The 21,788-nt window shown below is 34.6% G+C and overlaps 1 protein-coding gene across 1 annotated transcript; it reads left to right on the top strand.

Annotated features, from left to right (window-relative positions):
• The first annotated feature begins 475 nt into the window (after positions 1 to 475).
• On the top strand, positions 476 to 20,976 carry eeig2a (EEIG family member 2a). Its single transcript, XM_056480933.1, has 11 exons — positions 476 to 739; positions 1,841 to 1,961; positions 2,066 to 2,095; positions 2,176 to 2,292; positions 7,074 to 7,120; positions 13,445 to 13,548; positions 13,800 to 13,898; positions 14,009 to 14,192; positions 14,285 to 14,421; positions 19,230 to 19,293; positions 19,525 to 20,976. The coding sequence occupies exons 1-11, from the start codon at positions 594 to 596 to the stop codon at positions 19,565 to 19,567; spliced, it is 1,092 nt and encodes a 363-aa protein (XP_056336908.1). The 5' UTR covers positions 476 to 593; the 3' UTR covers positions 19,568 to 20,976.
• The last annotated feature ends 812 nt before the right edge of the window (positions 20,977 to 21,788 follow it).

Raw genomic sequence — 21,788 nt, 5'->3', positions numbered from 1 at the left:
TGCCAAAATGTGTAAATTAAAGAAGCAATGCCATTAGTATGTTTATAAAATATTTATAAAATATAACAACAAAAAATGTTTCTTGAAACACATAAAAATATATAATTGTTTTTAATAATAAAACCTGATAAAAATAAGTCATTTCTTCTGTTAAAAACATAACTTAAATACAAGCAAATATAAACACAAATATAAAAGAAATTCTACGTTCATATATAAATATAAATATTTTAAATAAAAGTAAACAACAATACTTATTATTTATTTGTTAGACAAAAATACACAGATATAAACAAACAATATCAAAATACATTTATTTCACACATTATTAATTATATAAAATAATACTTAGATAAATATTTTCAACTGTGAGCACGGAATATACTATTTCAAATGTCTTGGATGGACTTTTATTTTAAAGTGTCGTCAGTTGTGAGTTCTTCTCTGTTCACTCAGCGGCGTTTAAAAAAACTCCGGTTTCACACGCAAAGATTCACTCATCGCAGAGGCGCGTCAGAGAGTGTGGGACCCTGTCTTTAAACCCTGTTCGAGGAGTACAACAGCAACTCTGTCGTCCTTCGTATTTCCAATCAATGGCTTTCATCATGATGAAAAAGAAAAGGTTTAAGTTTAAAGTGGACGTGGAGCTGGAGGAGCTGTCATCTGTCCCGTACGTGAACGGAGTTCTGTTCTGCAAAGTCCGACTGACGGACGGAGGCTTTTCAGAGGAGTCTTCGAGGTGAGACAAACTAAACTCACCTAAAGACTTATATTAAATGAAAAAAAAAATGTTTTCGCTAAAATAAAAAAGGTCATTTTTAAGCAAAATCCATTTTAACTTATTAACGTGGATTCGTGTTTGAATCTATTGTATGTTATCAGTGATTAAGGACATCTACCGTAAAGTTAGCCAATAGCCACAAAATAATACGGTTGTTTTAATCATAAATAATTTATTTAAATTTGTTAGCTTTCTTGATTAAGTTAACGTCTAGACGTTTAGACTGTGGCAGATGACCAACAGAGTTTGTTTTAATCTTCCCTTCATCAGAACGAATTTACATCTGAAATGATGTCGAGACATTTGTAAAGCAGTGTAACGTTAGATAGTTGATTTTTGTTGTTGTTTTACAGACAAAACGTGTATGTTGACAGGGGTCGAATGAGGTGGGCGTGTTTTTAAGAACCTCAACAGGTCCGCAAAAGTGGGCATAGATATACACACACACACACGTATATCTATGAAAAGTGGGCAGTGGTTGATTAGCTAATCCTTTCCTTCCTCTAACCGTCGAGGCTGGAGTCTCTGGACTTGTGCATTTTACAAAATGCTAACAGTCCTGTTACAGTCCAGTCTGTCGGAATGCCAGACGTTTCTCCCCATAAACACTGCAGATAAATGTTTAGCTCAGTGGTTTGGGATTTCAGGACGCTTAGAAGAATCTTTTGAATGAGTACAGTACAAAACAGACATATTCAAAGTAAGTGAAACAGCTGCAGGAAGCATTGTTCAACATTCATTACAGAATGCACAATATTTCACAACGAGCCAATATGAGGTAAGAGACACTGTAACAAACTAATCCTCTTCAATTACTAAGTTACTGAAACTGAAATCTCGTTCAAACATGCTGCAAATCCCTTTACAAATGCTCTCCCTTATCTGTCCTTCTTTGTCTACCTGTCATATGTCTGTTTTTCTGCAAATCTTTGTCTACAGTGTCTGTCTGTCTGTCTTTATACTGTATGTTGTTTTCTATCATAATCATACTCTATCTTTCAGTCTAAATACTGGTCTGTTTCTCTTTTTCTCACTCTTTTTCTTGTGGTTTTTCTGCAGAGAGCCAGTTTTGGTGAATTGCGTCAAATGGAAGAAAAGATTCTCCTTTATATGTAAGATGAGTGCTAATGCCGGGACAGGGGTGCTGGATCCTTGTGTTTTTCGAGTGTCTGTAAGAAAGGTATAGTTTTAACGTATACTCTGAACTGTAAAGATACTTTTCTGTGCAAACGTTGTTGGATTGGGTGAGATTTTCATTCAGATTTGTTATGTTCTCTTATGAAGGAGCTCAAAGGTGGGAAGACGTTTGCAAAGGTAAGCTATGTTTATCCATGGATTATGAAACCTTTTCTTTCAAATTACTGGCGCTGACACAGTGTTTGTATGTCACTCAGCTTGGTTTTGCTGATTTAAACTTGGCTGAGTTTGCTGGTTCAGGAAGCACCACGAGGCGCTGTCTATTGGAGGGATACAACACCAAAAACACACGTCAAGACAACTCTATACTGAAGGTACAAACAAAAACAGAGTTCCAGACTGTGAGGAAAATTTTTGTATGTTGCTACCTTTTTTCTTGCTAAAGCAACAAAATTTGACTAGAGGCTGCCACTATTGATTTGCTAAATTGAAAAGCAGTGATATTCTGTTGTGTATGAGATACATCAGAGAGGAATTTAATACACTTACTGACTGAACTGCACACAATGAACAAAAAAAGTAGTTTACAAGACACCTAACCAGTGATGTGAAATCCATTGAGAAGCTTTTAAGTTTGTTACAGAGATCTCTGATACAAATCACAAATTAAACTAGTTTAAAGTGTTAGTTCACCCAAAAGATCAAAGTGGGTTATTTATTACTGACTCTCATGTTGTTCCAATCTTTCATAATCATGTATGTTATTATTGCAGCAGCAGTGTTTTTATATTCTCAGACAGCATGTATGTGAATATACTGCCAATACCAAGTCTCAATACTTGTTTTGCACCAATGATAAAAGCAGCAGCAGCGTAGCAGATTTATTACACCAAGATCAATTACATCAACATTGCTACGATGTAACGGATCATGGTTTGTCTGTGATTCATACGGATCACAACCCAAGATTTGGAACATGTGACCCGTGGATTAATTTTTTTGACTTGTAGATTAATCCTAAATTTGTAACGATCGCAGAGAGATTGCCTTTCGCGTCATTCAGATCACACGTATGAAAGCATTTAGGTTTACCTGTAAAATAGAATGATGACGAAAGAACGATTCGGGATGTGGTGGGTCTTTTTAGATGTTTTCCATCACTACTTATTTAGCCTGCATTAATGCATTTAGTGTAAGCTGCACGATGATTAATCATTAAAAAATCATGATCTTAACACCCACACAACACAAATTATTTAGCCAACTCACAATTACATTATTTATCCAATAGGCAATATACAAAGGTTAATAATTTGTGCTAGAACACAACGGATCTGGATCCAGCACCTCTGAAATCTGATACGGCACCTCATTTTGACGATCCTCTTCCTCAACCACCCTTCTCTCCCGTCCGCTGTTCATTTTCGCTTTCTTCCGTGACTCCCCAACCCAGTTTATTGTCATCCGTGACACCCCTCTGCAATCCACCACACCAACACCCAACCCCATTCCCCACTTCTGTGCGTGACACCGCTCCATCCTCGGGTGACATGCCTGATCCGTTACCTCGATCTATTCCGGGACTTCGCAATTCACAAATTAAGCACTGCCAATAGGTGACGACAACCAGCCATCACAAAATATACCATTGAATAATTCTTCAAAAATGATCCATCTAGCAACGAAAAATGAATTTTTATGATTGAATAACTAAATAATTTATTGAAAATGAGACTAAATCTATATTTAAATATACATTTAATACTAAATATACACTTTATACATTTAGCATTTTCTGCAACAGTAGTAGTAACAGTGAATTTTTCACAGTACTGAATAATTTACAATTTATTTTTATTCAGCTGATTATTTCTTCATTTTATTTTTAATAAAATTACAGCTTCTAAGTTCTGTTTGTTAAAACCAAAAGGTTCTTGCAGTACTGTTTTTGTGATAAATGTAAAGCAAATTATATTTGTTTTTTCCCCTTTTTGGCTGATCTGAAAAACAGTCCGATCCATGACTAAAAAAATATAATATCATCCGAATCGTGAGACTAAGATACTAAATCTCTCAGAGAGTTTTAGTGAGAGATTTAATATTACAATCGTAGAGTGCTACTAAATTAGGTGTTGGTGCCACCATGTGTAGAATGTACAATAGTAGCATCAGTGGCAGTGCTGTCGAATGTTACTTTCGAGCCCTACAATAACAAACACAGCGCTCAGCATAATTGAGTACATCCCTCTCTTTTAAATTAATATTTTCTATAAGATGCTTTACAATAATATATTTGTGCATATACAGTAGATTAGTCAGTACTGAAACTAAAACTAGAACTAATCTAACAAAAAAACTTAAGATTACAGTCCAAAAATTAGTCCACCCAAATAATGTATTGGGGAAAATATTAAATAAAATTTTACTAAACCAAAAAAATCAAGTAAAATAAACAAATGATCAAATTTGGGTGAAATTTTGCAGTTTGTAATTTTATTTTTTCCAATAACTCATTTAGATTTAAATGTATTATCTTTCTATTTCTTAAGCTGTTAGGTGACCAAACTCTTAGTTTAATGGATACAACAGTTTAGTTTAAAAGCACCAAAAATATTGGCTATATTTATTCCATAAATGGTTAAAATATTCATTTTCAAAAAGGGGTATACTCATTTAAGCCGAGCATTGTATACAGTAGAACAGCTTCAAAATGAAGACACACACAGACTTTAAGACAGCTGTACCCTTTATCTATAAATCGCATACTCTCTATATTGTATCCTTTAGTTTATTTATATCATAAACACGCTGTTACTAGGGGCGTGTCCTGTCAGATCTGTGTGGTGTTGTGTTACTTTATGTTCCGCTTCATGTGGGTTATGTATGGCATGCTCAGGCCTGTGTTGAGCTGTGCTTTTCCAATGCACAACCCCCACCTGCGCCTGGAGCTGTTCAGAGAGTACCCAGAATTCCTCAGTCCTCAATCATTCCGCCTCCGCCTGGAGCTGTTCAGAGAGCACCCAGAATTCCACACGCTGGCACATTTATAGCAGCAGACAGCCAGACATTTTATATTGCGTCACCACAGTTCAGTAAAAATTGGAAAAAGTTTTTTTTTTTTTTTTTTATAGAAACAAGGCATTCTAGGCAGATCATTATAGTTATGTATACACCATGTTTCTTGTAGAGGTTTCCTGCGGTGTTTACAATTTTAATTATAATTACTTTTTTTCTATATTTTTTTGTTTTGAAAATGTTAAATTGTATCAGTTGTTGGGTCATCAATAATAATAAAAAAAAACATTTATATTGACATACCTAAACAAAATTATTATATATGATATCATGACAATTTTATTAACTTTTTAAAAATTTTCTAATAAAAGCAACCATTTGCAAGGGTCTTGTAAATCATTATCATTTTAAAATTTATTAAATGTTAAAAAAAATTAAATTAAGTAAAAAAAATATAAAAAGTAATCATACTTAGTATAATTCATATTATTTATTAAATTACCCATTAATTATATTTTAATAACATCTACCCCAACCCTAAACCTAAACCTCACAGTAATGTAAAAATTTGAATTATTGTTGTACAGTGCTATATTGATGCGAGTATCCGCAGCTGTATCCCATCTAGACTTTACCGTTAGTTTGCTATGAGGAAATGATGCACAAAACCCCACCCCTCAATATTCCGTTTTAGTTGGAAGTAATAAATAAATTACTTATATTACATAATAAATATGTTAACAAAAAAAAACAGCAGTATGACAAATTGTGTATATATATATATATATATATATATATATATATATATATATATATATATATATATATATATATATATATATATATATATATATATATATATATATATATATATATATATATATATAGACATGCCTAAGCAAAATAATTTTACATATGATAGCATGACAATTTTATTTTATTTTGTTAATAAAAGCAACCATTTGCAGGGGTCTTGAAAATCAACAAGGTTTTCACAGGTGAAGTGAATAAAAATAATAATAACAATTTTGTTTTATTAGATGTAAATTTGTAATAAAGTCAAAGCAAAAATAAAACCATGGTAATTTAAAGAATCAAGGTTTATGAGACACTTGTTGATCTTTATTTAAACAAGTGAGTCAATTGAGTCATTTATGGCCAATGTGGCCAAGAGGCAACATGAAAAGCAGATACGAAGCAGTAAGGACACAAAACAATAACAATTACACAAATGCAGTTAACAAACCATTTTTACAAGACTGTTATGATGTGTTTAACGGTCTTCACAATCTTAAATCCTTGAAAGATTCAAAAACTTTGATTAAAGTATAAACATTTATATGCAGTTATGTATGTATTATGTCATCTTTGTGTCAAATTACAAGAAACGAAATGACCTCTTATGCGTGGTGTTTCTAATGCAGCGTCTATTGGGCTGAACATAAATTTGACGTTATTCTCTCCTCTGGCTGCCGTTATCAGTCTACTCTCCTATTGACTGTGCTCTAAGTTTACCGAGCTATGTCTTCCGCTACTGACAAACCCGGAAATGTGAAAAGGGTCTACTGAAAACAAGCACAGCAATTCTGTGCTGTTAAAGGGATTTAATTTTTAAAGGATGATAATATATTAAAGGTATTGAGCTTTAAGTTCCGAAAACTAAAAAGAGTAGTGACCAGAGAAAGTACAAACATTATACAAAGGTTAATAAAATCGAAAAAAGATTTCGACATGTTTTATAAATGTTGGTAAGTGACTATAAATATAGTGAACAAGACTTAAACAATACCAATAAAAATAACATTATTGTGTATAATATATTATTCAAAAAAGTATCTTAATTGCACATTCATGATATAAGAGCCCCTAAAACTCTATTATCTGGGACCACTGTGGCTTTAGAAAAATAGTTGTTCAATATATTTATGTTCACTGATTATTTCATCTGTATATAGTGCACATAGGGCTTTTTTGCAACTTTTTACATGGTTCAGATTATAGAGACTCACCTTGATGATGGTACAATTTACCATGATCCCCTGAATCAGAAGGCATTTCAACAAGGGTATTAGGAATGTACAATCTGCTGCGTCTCGAAGCATATATAACTGCTCACCTCTCTCTCTCTTTCTTTTTCTAGGTGATAATCAGTATGCATCTAATGTCGGGTGATCCCTGCTTTAAAACGTAAGTGGTACCTTTACTTTTAATACATTTTAAAATGTTTTGTTTTCAATCAAGGTCTGCAGACTTTTGTGTGCAGTTTGTATACACTTGCTTTTTTTAGCATGTAAAGTGAGTCGTAATGAGATAGTTAATTTAAAACTGAACACTTACTCACTGTTTGTTCACCTTCAAGTGGTTGAACAGAATTAGAATTAGTAGGGAATTTGAAGAACGCAGCCAAAAACATTCATAGTATATCGATATTCTTCAAAATATCTTGTTCTGAAGAAAGAAACAAACAGATTTGAAACAAGTGGAAGGGGAGTAAATGATGACAGAATTTTCATATTTGGATGAGACCAGTTTCATAAACCAGCATTGTTTTAATCTAGTCTCATCAACAGAATTGTAACCCAGCAGACATGTGATGCTTCTGTTTATGTTCGCGTGTCTATGCTGATGTACAAGTGTGTGTTTGTATCATTGTCTATCACCACAGTCTAGTACTGCAAAAACTCAGGAAGTCTGGTTCAACCACTTCCTTGGTGATGTTTAGTAAAATGCGCAGAGGTTTCTATTTCAGTGGCTGAAGCTTGAAGCCTAGGTAAACTAATTAAGATGGCAAGTCATAATATGACACTGAAAACTGTAGTTTAATTTAAATTTATGTATGTAATTATATATTTATATGTTAACTTTTAAATGAGCTTAATCTAAAAATGCAAGATAAAATCAATATAATTTTTAAATACAGGTATGTTGCCAAAAAAAATTGAATATTGAGGGAAAGTCTGTTTATTTAAAAAATTTGTTTTAAAAAAAGTGAAACCTGTGTGTTATATTAGTTCACTACACATGAAGTGAAATATTTCAAGTCTTCATTTGATTCAATTTGGATTAAAGATGAAAAAACCCAAATCCAGTATTTCACAAAATTAGAATATTTCATGTGACCAATAAAAAATGGATCTTAACCTCATGTTGGCCTTCTGAAAAGTGTGTTAATGTACTGTATTATGTCCTCAGTACTTTTGTGCGTCCCTTAGCACTAATTACAGCATTAAGGGGGTGTGGCATGATGGCGATCAACCTTTGACAGTTGTATTGTTATGGTAGTCCCAGCTGCTTTGATCAGCCTTCAGCTCGTCTGCATTTTGGGGTCTCTGTTCCCTCATCTTCCTCTTGACAATAGCACATAGCTATTCAATGGGGTTTAAGTCAGGTGAGTTTCCTGGCCAATTAAGAACAAGGATACCATGGTCCTTAAACCAGGTACTGGTAGCTGTGGCACTGTGTGCAGGTTCCAAGTCATCGCTGGAAAATAAAATCATCATCTCCAAAAAGCTTGTCGGCAACAGGAAACATGAAGTGCTCTAAAACGCCCTGGTATAGAGCTGCGTTGACTGTGGACTTGATAAAAGACAATGGACCAACACCAGCTTATGACATGGCTCCCCAAACCATCACTGACTGTGGAAACCTCACACTGGACTTTAAGCAGCTTGACTTTTGTGTCTCTCCGCTCTTCCTCCAGACTCTGGGATCTTGATTTCCAAATGAAATACAAAATTTGCTTTCATCTGAAAGAGGACTTGGGACCACTGCACAACAGACCAGTACTTTTTCTCTTTAACCCAGCACAGATGCTTCTAGGGTTGTTTTTTGTTCAGGAGTGGCTTGACACATGGAGTTCTACAGCTGTAGCCCATGTCATACAGATGTGTATATGTGGTGGTTCTTGATGTTCTGATACTAGCCTCAGTCACCCTTGCTTGACAATCCTCTCAAAGCTGCGGTTATACTTGTGCACCTTTTCCAGCCACATTTTTCCCTTTCTCTTAACATTAATAATATACTTGTATACTGCACTCTGAGAACATGCAGTTTCTTTTGCAAGTGTCTTTTGAGACTTTTCCTCATTATGGAGGGTTCCAGTGATGGTCTTCTGCACAACTGTCAAGTCAGCAGTCTTCCCGATGATTCTGAAGCCTACTAAGCCAGACTGAGACAATTTCAAGGTTTTGCATTAATTAGCGGACTAGATTAAGACACAGGAAGCTACAGTGTTGAACTTTGTCATGATATTCTAATTTTGTGAAATACTGGATTGGAGTTTTTTCATCTTTAATCCATAATCGTTCAAATTGAAACAAATGAAGGATTGAAATATATTACTTTGTGTGTAGTAAACTAATATAACACAAATTGGAAACTATTGAAATAAATGGACTTTCCCTCGATATTCAAATTTTTTGGCACATACCTTATATATTAAATTAGAAGACAATTAATTTAAGGCTATAGATCGCCCAGACTTTGCTAATGGTGATTTTTTTTTTAGCAAAACATTAAACTCTGCTTTAAATCAAAATTTACCATGTTTATTGTACTAGTTCTTGGTGCTATTCTTAAGGTGAAAATTAATCTGTGCAAGTTAATCCACTGAACAGAAATCAGTTTGTTTTGCTAATCTTCAATGAAAATCTAGTGACTACTTGCTTCTGCATTTGACTTCCATAGCAACTGCATATTGACATTCTTAACCACGCCCCTCTTAAAGGTGCTGTATGTGAGTTTTTTGACTCTCTTCTAAAGCATACAAATATCTTAATATGTTTGCAGATATTTAAGACACATGCTTAGGTGAGCAGGTTACATTATAACCATGTGTCCTAACAACACGCTACGTGACTAGATTTGCAGTGATAAGCAATTTGGCTGTTTGCACCAGATGACACACGACAGAAATTTAAATACAGCCGTTCAGAAGCACAGAATAGTGCACTTACTGCACTCCAACCAAATGGTAAGGTTTATAGACTAATTAATACATAATAAACTTTTTTAACGTTATTAAATGTAGATGCTGAATCGCTGATATGTGGAGGTTTTGAGTCTAAAGTTCAATTTCAAATGGTTTATTTTCTTTTCTAGAGCTGAGGTAAATTATCTGCTGCTGCTTTCAGTAGTATGGCAATAAATGTCACGTAAAATGGCATTCAGACTCTCATTATTAGCATTTACCAGAACAAAACTTCTTTTAGTATGGAAAATATTCCTTCTATCGCATGTCGTTGCTTTTATTTAGAACACGATTTTAATTGGACTTTAAGCTTGATACTAAGGCACATGCCTATTTGTCCTCAATCTGGCAACCTGCGCTTGTGTGTGTTTTGATTCAGGAATGCAACCACTGGGTGTCAGACTTACATACTGCACCTTTAATGTTAGTTTGGGTTGTTGCTAGAAGGGATACAGCTGCCTAACCCTAAACACAAACCTCACAGTAATGTAAAAATATGAATTAATGTTGTATAGTGCTATATTGATGTGAGTATCCACAGCTGTATCCCATCTAGATTTTACCGTTAGTTTGCTATGAGGGAATGATGCACAAAACCCCGTCCCCCTACTCAACATTCTGTTTTAGTTGGAAGTAATAAATAAATGACTATTAATTAAATAAATGTACTTGAATAAAAATCTCAGCAACTTATAATTCACAAAGACTTTAAAGAATTCTTCAAAGAATAATTATAATTGAAACTGTGGTGCTTGGTGATTCATATAATGACAAACAATGCCATGTATAAGTACCCATTGACTTGTATACAAGTAAAACTAAATAAATCTATCTGTTACACCTGACCTTGCATAAAGATCTTACACAGCTTTAACAAACAGGCCACACAATCAATTAAATGTTAATAATGGCAACAGGAAAGTTGTTTGTAACGCAGATTAATATTTGCAATATTTATGATGTTTTCAGTTAACATAAAAAAGTCACCCTTAATCTTATTTTATTTTTTAATCTTATCATTTTGCTTTCTCTCTTTATATTTTGGTCAGAGGCTGTGCAAGTAGACTAGTGCTTGAAGCTGTTTATAGTTGGTGCAGTTTCAGATCGGAGTAATTGTGTGGATGTGTTTTGTATGTGTGTGTTGAAATAGTTGACATTTATTCTGACATTTAGAAGGGGGAGAATTCATCATCTCACACATCACCCGGACACACACTCTGAAAGGTGCGCTTCCTGTTATATAAGCAGCTGGCACACAATCCGCCAATAAAACAACACATAGAGTGAACTGGCAGTGCATTAGTAAGTGAAATGAGTGATGAATTAACCCCCGTGAAGATGTGTGTGTGTGTGTGTGTGTGTCTGTACCCACTTCTGTCGACACAGCGATGAGAATCGTGCTCTAATGAGAGTTGTATCGTTCCTTCCCTGCAGATGGTTGTCAGAAATAGTCATACGCAGTCATAAATCAGAGTGTTTGGTGGTGTTTCCCTGTGAGAATGTGTTTATGAGAGGCCCACAGAAGTGTTATGGGGGTGTGTGTGGGACTTCTCAAACTGCGCCTGCAGTGCTTTTAGCCCTCACTGGTGCGTCATAGTTGCTTTTAGATGCACTAAGTCCAGTGAAATGGCAGATTAGTACGGATTAATATCTCTTAGAAATGAGTGTTTTATAAATTGTTCCTTTTCTAGCAATATTTAATATAGTTTGACTGGGTTCAGCTTATTTAGGGAATAATTCATGCACCATAAATATCTGATGGTCTTTGACAGTTATATTACAGTATTCATTCATTCATTTTCTTTTCGGCTTAGTCCCTTTATTAATCAGGGGTCGCCACATCGAAATGAATCGCCAGCTTATCCTGCATATGTTTTACGCAGTGGACACCCTTCCGGCTGCAACCCATCTCTGGGAAACACCCATACACTCTTGAATTCACACACATAAACTACTGCCAATTTAGCTTATTTAATTCACCTATAGCGCATGTCTTTAGACAGTGGGGGAAACCGGAGCACCCGGAGGAAACACACGAGGAGAACATGCAAACTCCATACAGAAATACCAAATTGCACAGCAGGGACTCAAACCAGCGACCTTCTTGCTGTGAGGCGACAGTGCTAACCACTGAGCCACCATGTCGCCCTTGACTTATAAATGTATATTGCAATCGTATATGTTTTACTGTATTTGTATGTATCGTATTACCACATTTACTGTACATGCTGTGGAGATCTGCGGTAAGGAATTTCACCATCTGTGATCTTGTTTGACATTAACACCCACCAACCTGCTAGTGTGGGTGGATTCCAACAGTGGTGTGTAACACAGAAGCTTCCACTGGCCAATTTGACAGGTGGAACTGTATATACAAAAAAATAAACAGCTTTAAAAATATCACAAATATTTTTATTTATTTATATTTGTAAGTCTGAAGTCATGGAATGGTGACGTGTTGGCGTGGGTTTCCTCCGGGTGCTCCGGTTACCCTCACAGTCCAAAGACATGTGCTATAGGTGAATTAAAGAAACTAAATTGGCCATAGTTTATGTGTGTGAATGAGTATGTATGGGTGTTTCCCAGTGCTGGGTTGCAGCTGGAAGGCCATCCGCTGTGTAAAACATATGCTGGAATAGTTGGCGGTTCATTTCGCTGTGGCAACCTCTGAAAAAGTGACTAAGCTGAAGGAAAATTAATGAACAAGCCATTCGTTAATTAATCCCTTTCATAAGTTGTTTATTTTTTTGTCCTTCTTTCCTTGTTCTTTTCGTAAAATGTCATTTTACTTTGACCTTTCAAAATGTTATGGCTCCCATGTGAACAATTAGGAGTCTAAACGTAATTATGCAGTAAATATTTATTACTGTAAATTACTGTTCACATTTTAAAAAAAAAAAGGGTTTTAACTAATGTTTTATTTATACTTATTATTTATACTAAATACTTATGCCTGTCTGGAATACTCACTTTTGATTGGATAGTCGCGACATTCCAAGGTATGTTATTCCGAGATAACAACCGCTAAATAACCCCGGATCATCTGGGAAGTTTGAATAACATTGATTATCACTGAAAACGTTCACAATCATATACTTACATGCTTACATCCACATTCATTTGTATCTGTGTCTGTCATGTCACTGTTTTTGACTGTTTGACTGCGCCATCATGTGAATGGATAATACGTAGGTTAGTTTTATTAAACCGGTTTTGTTTTTGTCAGCTTTGCATTTTTTACTCTTCGACACCATCTGGTCACTGAATAATGCGCAGGTTATTGTATGATCAGGCAGTTTTGTTTCTGTCTTTCTGTCAGAATTGCATTTTATTAAAGATTTAACAGATAATAAATGTTGGTAATATACATCCTGGACAGTTCTTTTTGCAGAATAAAACCGTACTAGGCTTAAACTGTAAAAAAAAAAAAAGTGCTTGCAAAAAATGCAACACTTAATAGATAATGCACATTGTAATGTATTGTTAACTTTTGTTTTCATATGTTTATATTATTTTTTGGGGGGTGATTTTGACTGTTCTAGGCCTCCATCCACTGCGATGACAATTGGATTTCCAGGAGACACAGAGACATGTTTACATGAAGAAAGAAGAGGAGAGACACCAAACACAACTAATTACTTTACAGGTATAAAGTATAGAACACTACCACCTATATACAGTCCTCAGCATAAATAAGTACACCCTCTTTTGGGTGTGGTGCCCCTGATAAATAAGCCAAAAGAGAATGAATGAATGAATGAATGCACTTATACCTTCTGTAAATGATGTGATTGCTGTGAAGATGGTCTTGCTCTGGCTAAGTATTACAAGATGAATAAATATTGATAGCTAACAATCCATTGATTTATTTATTTTTTTGTTTGAATTGTTTTCTAGAAAACTTAGGAAAAAGTCATGGTTCGGTTCCAGATGAACTGGGAAAGTGTGGCCACTCAAGAACCGCCAGCTATGCCAGCCAGCAGTCCAAGTTCTCCGGTCTGTTCATGAAATAGTTAATGGTTTTGCATTACATTTAATCATTTTATTCAATAGGATGTTTGCATAATATTACATAATAATGTCGATCATTTTTGACATCCCCTCAGGTTACAGCACAGGTCACTCGCGTTCCTCCAGCCTGACAGAGCTTTCTCATCGGAGGAACTTGTCTGTGGGCAGTGCCTCCACCGGGATAGGTAGCCTTCCAGAACCCAGTGAGGACAGAGAGTCCCGAACACCTTTACCACAGCATTTACCCACACCGTCACATAGTGCGATCTCAGCCAGCAGGTATACAATATGCAATGCTCGATCAGTTTTCAGAGAAATCTTTGGATGTAGCAGTTAACAGTTATGTAGCAGAGTGTATGTTTGTATTTCAGACACCCTGTAAAGCAGGACTCGGTTGAGTGTCAGTTAAAGCGAGTGGACGCTACCAGAGTGGACGCTGATGATATCATTGAAACAATCCTACAGGGTCAAGACTTCAGCCACAGCATTCTGGACTCCAGTAATGAAGGTACTGTTCATTTTTAATTAAGCATCTTTTTCTGATTTATACAGGGCACTTTTTTTTAATACTTATTATACTTATTATATTTACAGCGTTTGTGGTTCAGATGTTATGTAGTATATGGTATAATTATGTAAAATAGAAATCACAATCTTTCTGATATTGCTGATCCATAAACATGTCTTATTATTAGAGAAAGTGATAGTTCAACCAAAATGAAAATATACTCACCATTTACTTACCCTAAAATGGTTTCAAACCTTTAAGAGTTTCTTCACTGTGTTAAACACAAAATAAAACTGTAAATCTTATTATTTATTTACAGTGTATATATAAAACAGCTCTGTTAGGTTCTTGAATCTGATTGGCTGATAGCCGTGCAATATTTTGCAAATAATAGCACTCGTCCAGCCTCTTCCCCCCCCCAACCCTTCTGTAGTACTCCACCCACATACAGCAAAAAACAAAGCACACTGTACATTTTAAAAAATATTGCAGCTGTACATATTGTACCTTCAAGGCTTTTATAGTCCAGAATGTAGTTGTTTAGATTACATTGCAAACAATGTGGGTGCGGGGTCACGGTGGCAGGCCAGATTGCTCCCTACGGTGCCCTGTATATATGTATATGTGTATGTGTATGTGTATATATATATATATATATATATATATATATATATATATATATATATATATATATATATATATATATATATATATATATATATATATATATATATATATATATATATAATTTTAGAAGCTGTCAATTATTCATTCTCACCATACTCAAGGTCTTAGTCTCTTTTTCGTCTCTTGTTCATCCCCATAGCCTCCACGTGGGATAAAAGAACAGCATTTTAACTCTCTTTCGTGAAACATGCTGCCTTTTAATGTATAATAAATCGGACTTATTCAAAGTAGCGTCGCTGCATAAACAAACGTAATGAATGCATGCTACACTTCCCACTGTACATTGTGTTTTCTTTTTCTTATAATGCACAAAGTTTTGAGGTAAGGGCCGTTTTCAATTGCCATCCACTGACAGTCGGACAGCCTCATTCAGTTCATCAAACTCCGTCTTTTAAAATCGAAAGCGGAATAAAACTCATAAAAGCCGGCGTAACAGCACACCGATACATTGAAAACCATATGATTTGATTCGCACCTTCTGATTGACAGCAAAAGCTGCTATATCCCGAGAACCAAAGGCAAGTGGTGTTTAGCAGCTTTTGCATACAAACTTTAATTTCTGAATAGGCTGATGCTGCGATTTAGATGATTTGAAGCAAATCTATTTGTTGATGGTGTACTATGTGCCTAAAGCATTCCCTCAAGTTTCTAACATTAAATTGGGATCTTTAGTATTATTAAAAATGTCTTTGCTGTCAATTCTGATTAATTTAATGCACCCAAACTGACATTTTACAGCTTACAGTTATAATACAGGCTGGTCAGGGAAAGAATGACAAATGACCAAAAAAGCTAAACTACATTCAAGTTAAATGCTGTTGTTTTTGTTAACAAAAGGGCTACTTTATAGAGAGTGTACACATGCACGCAACACATATATTAAGATTTACTCTAAATACTTCTACAAGTGTATTTCGAATGGTAACATCCCTGTTTATATCTGCACAATATTCCTATCTCCATAACAGCAGGCGGTCTACAAACACACACACATGGAAATATATTGTGTATGACTAACTCGTACAGACTGTTACCATACACACTGAACACACACTGTTCCATGGTTGGTGCAAAATGCATTCGCAGGAGTTGTGTTTTACCACAGACGCAGTTGCACTTTTATATGCACCACATTGTGGCTTTGTAAAATGAACATTTACTATGGTTACTAAAGTCTCAAACAAACAGATGGAGTTTCCCCTCTTCTCTCGCTCTCTTTTTTTCTGTGACTCATAAATAGACCTCAGAAACCTGCAGTTGCCACAATATCTTTCCTCTGGAAGCAAAGCATTTAATGGCACATTAAAAGACTCAACGAATTCATAAAGGCGGCAACATCAAAGCTTCAAAAGCTTAAAGCTCTCACAAAGCATGTGATGTTTCGAGCACTCCAGCGCTTCATCATTAAAAGACTCAAAATATTGAGAATAACTTTCCAGCTCCAAAATAATATGGCAATTTTGCAAATATTCTTGAAAACATATTTTACCCACTTGTCATTAAAACAATTAAACCATTTTAAAATGAGGTATGATCGCTTATTCCTTTTTATATATAATTTTTAAAATGATATTTTTACCCCAAAAAATATCAATTTACCATTGAGTGGTTCCAAACCTTTTTTCTTTTAAACACAAAAAAGATATTTCGAAGAATGTACATAAACTGAATTCCAAATATTTTTTTTTCTTACTATGGATGTCAATGGCTGCCAGTTTCCAACAATCTTTAAAATATTCAGTTTTGTGTTCAATAAAGGGAAGAAACTCAAACAGATTTAAAACAAGTGAAGGAGGAATAAATGAAATTAACAGAATTTTCATTTTTGGATTAACTATTCCTTTAATAAGCATGGACCAAAATGAGCATGTTGTTTAAAATTTACATAAATACATTTGTTATAATCAGTGATGATAGAACTGAGATACTGAGAGCACATCACACCTGTCCTCAGGTCTTTACTCTGGCTCCCAGTTACAATCAGAGTACAATCTTATTACTTACTTAGAAATCACTAAATGGCCTCGGACCTCAGTGCATTACAGAGATGTTCATTTGATACAAACCCAACATATCACTTAGATCATTAGGATCAAGCAAATTAGAAATTCCAAGAGTTCAGTCTAAGCAGGGTGAATCAGCCTTCAGCTACTGCGCCCCCTGCTGCTGGAATCAGCTTCCAGACATGATCAGATATGCTCCAACATTAGGCACATTCAAATCAAGACTGAAAACACATCTGTTTAGCTGTGCCTTTACTGAATGAGCACTGTGCTACCTCCAACAGATCGCAAAATTATGTCTTTCAGTTCTTTTTCATTCCTTTAAAACCTGTTTTAACAAACTGTAATCTGTTTTGAATCATTTTTATTCTTTGTTAATTGATAATTGTATGGTGTATATAAAAAATCGTGGTGTATGAAATGTGATATATATAAACAATATATTATTATGTATATATAAACCTGCCTTGCCTTGATGATGAAACATTGTCACCCATATTTTGACATTTTATTTTTACAAAAGATATTTGAAATGGTAGTCTATTCAGTTGCATTTATTGTGCTTTCTGTTTACAGTTCATAAAATCATGAAATATATGTGGTTTCATTTGTACATAAATATCTAACATTTTGACATTTTATTATATCAGTATGGTTTCCCCATTTTATGTTTTCACACAAGAGCAATTTCATGCAAAAGTCAACCTTGCCATAAAGTTTTTACCATAATGGCGAAACCCTTTCTAGGTTTTTGGAGTAGGCTTGTACTTTACAGTTCTGTAAAAATACTCAAAAATGTCTGTCAATGTTTTTTAAACATTTATATTTGATATACCAAAGTCACTCAAGGGCCAATTTTACATCTATAAAAGAGAGATGTCACATCTATAAAAAAGCTTTTTCCTCTTAAATGCAAAAATGTCAAATAAAATAATACTAATCATTTTTGTTCTATCGAATCGTAATCGCGATTAGCTAATCGCAAGAGGCTGCAAAATGAAATATATATGTATTATTTAATTTCCCCTGCCCAGTGCAAATGTGTGACTGCCGTCTGTGTGTAATAGTCTTACCAGCCAATTGAGTGAGCACACTTTCATTCTGCCCAATCAGAGTTGCGCAAGACAAGACAAGTTTATTTATATAGCACATTTCGTACACAGTGGCAATTCAAAGTGCTTTACTTAAACAGGAATAAAAGATATGTATAAGAAAAATAAAAACTAATAATAAAAATTATTTAAAACTTATTTAATGTGTTAAAATGGGTTATAAAACAATGAAAAGGAAGAGAAAAACATAATAGTCCGATCTGTCGGACGTAGCACACTGCTCATTCACTAAAGGCACAGCTAAACAGATGTGTTTTCAGTCTTGATTTAAATGTGCCTAATGTTGGAGCATATCTGATCATTTCTGAAACCTGATTCCAGCAGCAGGGGGCGCAGTTGCTGAAAGCCGATTCACCATGCTTCGACTAAACTCTTGGAATTTCTAGTTTTAAGCTGTGTTGTTTGAGCACTGTGCTGATTGGCTCAAGTTAAAATTAGGGTATAAAATATAAAAGCAAGATTGCAAAGAGTGGCGCAGTAGGTAAAGACGTCCGAACAGTAGCAAAGCAGGAAGTTTAAAATGTTACTGTAGATATGGATGTAAAAATTAAACAAAATTCATTGTTTAATTTCTGCTAGTTAAAACTAAATTTTTTGATTGTTAGCATTTGCCGTGGCATTAGATGGCCTTGACTACTACTTGCATCAACAAATAAATGCAATGTACTGTGTTCATAATGTATTGCAGAACACTTGTGGTGGCAGATGGGTAGGGTTCAGGACAAGTTTGATGTATGGGTAGGTTTAAGGATGGGTTAAGTTGTAAGGCATGGTCAAAATTACAGATGTAATTACATGCAGGTATTTAATCAATCACAAGTACATTTGTAAAAACATGTATTAACACAATAAGTATTGTGCACATTGTATCAGGTCACTTAATATATAGTGGGAGCAAAATATGGCATGTCTAAATATGGCGCATCATTTTATTTGATTTTTGTCTAATCTTTTTCCAAGCCTTTCCTCTGACTGAAGTCAAAATGTGTGTTTGTGTGTGTTTCAGAGGAAGGTCTGCGTCTGTTTGTTGGGCCAGGAGGCAGCACTGCACTGGGCTCTCAGCACAGCAGGTGAGATTGATTATGTAACATCCCTGCCGCAAGGTCAACACATCAACTGGCATCCTCTGCTCACGCTGTCCTTGCGCGATGCATGGTCATTGTGTTTTGCATTATGATAAGCCTATTATTGAGAGGTATAATGTTACATGAGCTCTGGAAATATCATCAAATTGCTCACTGCTGTAATGTAATTCTATAATGTAATGCAATGCCATCTATCTCTTACTTTCTGTCACTCAGGGTTGGTGCTGGAGCGTTTGAACAGGTGGTTATAAAACGTTAGACTGAGCGTCCATGGGGGAAGGTGATGTAATATCTTGTGTCAAAAGAGGGGACGGCAGTCTTCCATCGCAAGCAGCACTTCTATACTGGTCTACTGACACATCCTTGGGCTCTAGGGATTGTGGAATTCCTGCTCCCCCTACTGGTCATCTCTGGAGACAGACAGAAGCTTTTTTCTGTAGCTAAAAGTAACAGAAAATGCTTGGATTGGAAGCTTTTTACCAAAGTAAAAGTTTTCTTTTCTAGTTTTCTGAAAGGGACTTAAAGGGATCGTTCACGCACAAAATTCAGTTCTGTCATCATTTATTTACCTTCCACTTGTTTCAAATTTGTATTTTGTACAGAAAAGAAGATGGTTTCAAAAATGTTGGAAACTGGTAACCATTGACTTCTGTAGTATTTGTTTTTTATACTATAGATTGGCTAGCAGTTTCCAACATTCTTCAGAATATCTTCTTTTGTGTTCAACAAAATAAAATGTTTGGAACTAAACAAGGATGAGTAAATTTAAATAAATTTGGGGGTGAACAATCACTTTAACGCTGGCAGAACTGAAAAGGCCTTTTAAAATTTTCTGGGCATATTCTATATAACCCTCTTTATATTTTCCTAAATCCATTGACATGGACTTTGATTTGTCCAGTGTTGCTTTTAACAGATGCTGCTAATTAGAAAAAAGCAAGTGTACTTGTTTAATGTAAAACAGTTACTTCAAGTGGACAACTGGAAATCATATTTCTGATAAAAGTATTTTTGTAAAGTCTTATTACAAATGTGTTCATTTATAAGATAATTATACATATATAGTGAGGAGAAGACAGCTAAGATTTTCTGAACTCTTAAAGAGGCTATTCGATCAACATAGTTGACTAGTGAGTTACTTTATATCATTGTTTAGCACTGTCTAATGTAATCCATTAATTTTATGTGGATTGATGATGCTGTAAATGGTAGATATTTCAAGACATTTAAACTGAATGACGTTTAAAAAACATAATGCACATTAATTTTACAGGCATTCCTGTATGGTTAAGAAATATGCACAAGGCCTGAGCCGAGATTGAGGTTTCATTTAAATACAGTTTTTGTTGTTTGTTTGTTTAAAGGAGATCGTATATGCGGGATTTTATAATTTGTTCAGAGTTCAGACAATGTTTTCCAGTAATAAACATGCCATTTTAAAGGCTAATAATTCTTATTGTAGATTACAGAGCTGTTATATCTGAAGATTGTTGTATATAAGAAAGTGAATTTAATTTATGTTTGTCAAGTGACAATTGTCAATAAACAAATACTAGTTAGTAATTGTTAGTGATTTCATCAGAAACAATGTACCAGCAGTCAATTGTTTTGCATTTAAAGAGTACATTAGAGAGTAACTTTTTTATATAAAACTTATAATTACAAGTATTTGGCTCTGTAGTTTTGATTTGTTGCCAAATTGCGGATTTGCTGGAACAGTTATGGTTGTTGAAATTTTTGCCGATTAACTTTAGCACGTTTTACTTTTTATTGTTTACATATCAGCATTGGCAGATGTCTGTGGTAATGTTTGGAGAAAAGGCATTAAATGAAAGAAGATAAATAAAAATTGTAATTATTCATAAAAGACAAAAATAAACATAAAATTAAGAATTTAGCCACATAATCTTATAGTTCTAAAATTATTTCTGAAAAAAAACAATCAAATAAATCAATGACTCAAAATCATATATAATCTAACAAATATTATTTTTTCATTTCATTAAAGAAGTTTTATTTCATATTTTATTCAAGAAATCCACTGTCTAAGAATTATCAGTGAAATTGACTAGATTAAATACCTCTAATTAAGCAAACATGCAACATTATGATGCAATACAATTACTGTACATAAGTACTTTAATTAATTGTAACCTTAATTGACAATAAAAATTATGCAGTTTGTTTCCTTCTAAACATTTATCAGACTGGTTTTGCAAGACATATGCAGACGAGCACAAACTACATCAAAAAGCAGTGTTGCCAGGTCCTGTGTAAGACTTAATCTCCGGCAGTGGAGTTAAGGTTAAATATAACGGCAATCCGTGAGAGAACTGTTTGTTTCAATTTCAGAATTTTTTACGTACAATTTAACTTAAACAAGAAATTACATGTGCTTTGTGAGTTTTGATTATTTCACGTCTTGGGAATAAGGAACACGTTTGTGATATACCTGGCAACCCCCATCCTCGCGTCTCTTT

The sequence above is a fragment of the Danio aesculapii genome, chromosome 2, assembly GCF_903798145.1.
Source record: "Danio aesculapii chromosome 2, fDanAes4.1, whole genome shotgun sequence".
In the NCBI taxonomy this organism is placed as follows: Eukaryota; Metazoa; Chordata; class Actinopteri; order Cypriniformes; family Danionidae; genus Danio; species Danio aesculapii.
The sequence above is the reverse complement of the archived record's forward strand: the minus strand, read 5'-3'. Positions and strand labels throughout refer to the sequence as shown.

Excerpts from the sequence above, each read along its gene's own strand:
- eeig2a (XM_056480933.1), top strand. The coding sequence starts at position 594 with ATGGCTTTCATCATGATGAAAAAGAAAAGGTTTAAGTTTAAAGTGGAC. Across the intron at positions 7,121-13,444 it reads GGTGATCCCTGCTTTAAAAC|GCCTCCATCCACTGCGATGA; the intron begins GTAAGTGGTACC and ends TGACTGTTCTAG. Across the intron at positions 14,193-14,284 it reads AGTGCGATCTCAGCCAGCAG|ACACCCTGTAAAGCAGGACT; the intron begins GTATACAATATG and ends TTTGTATTTCAG.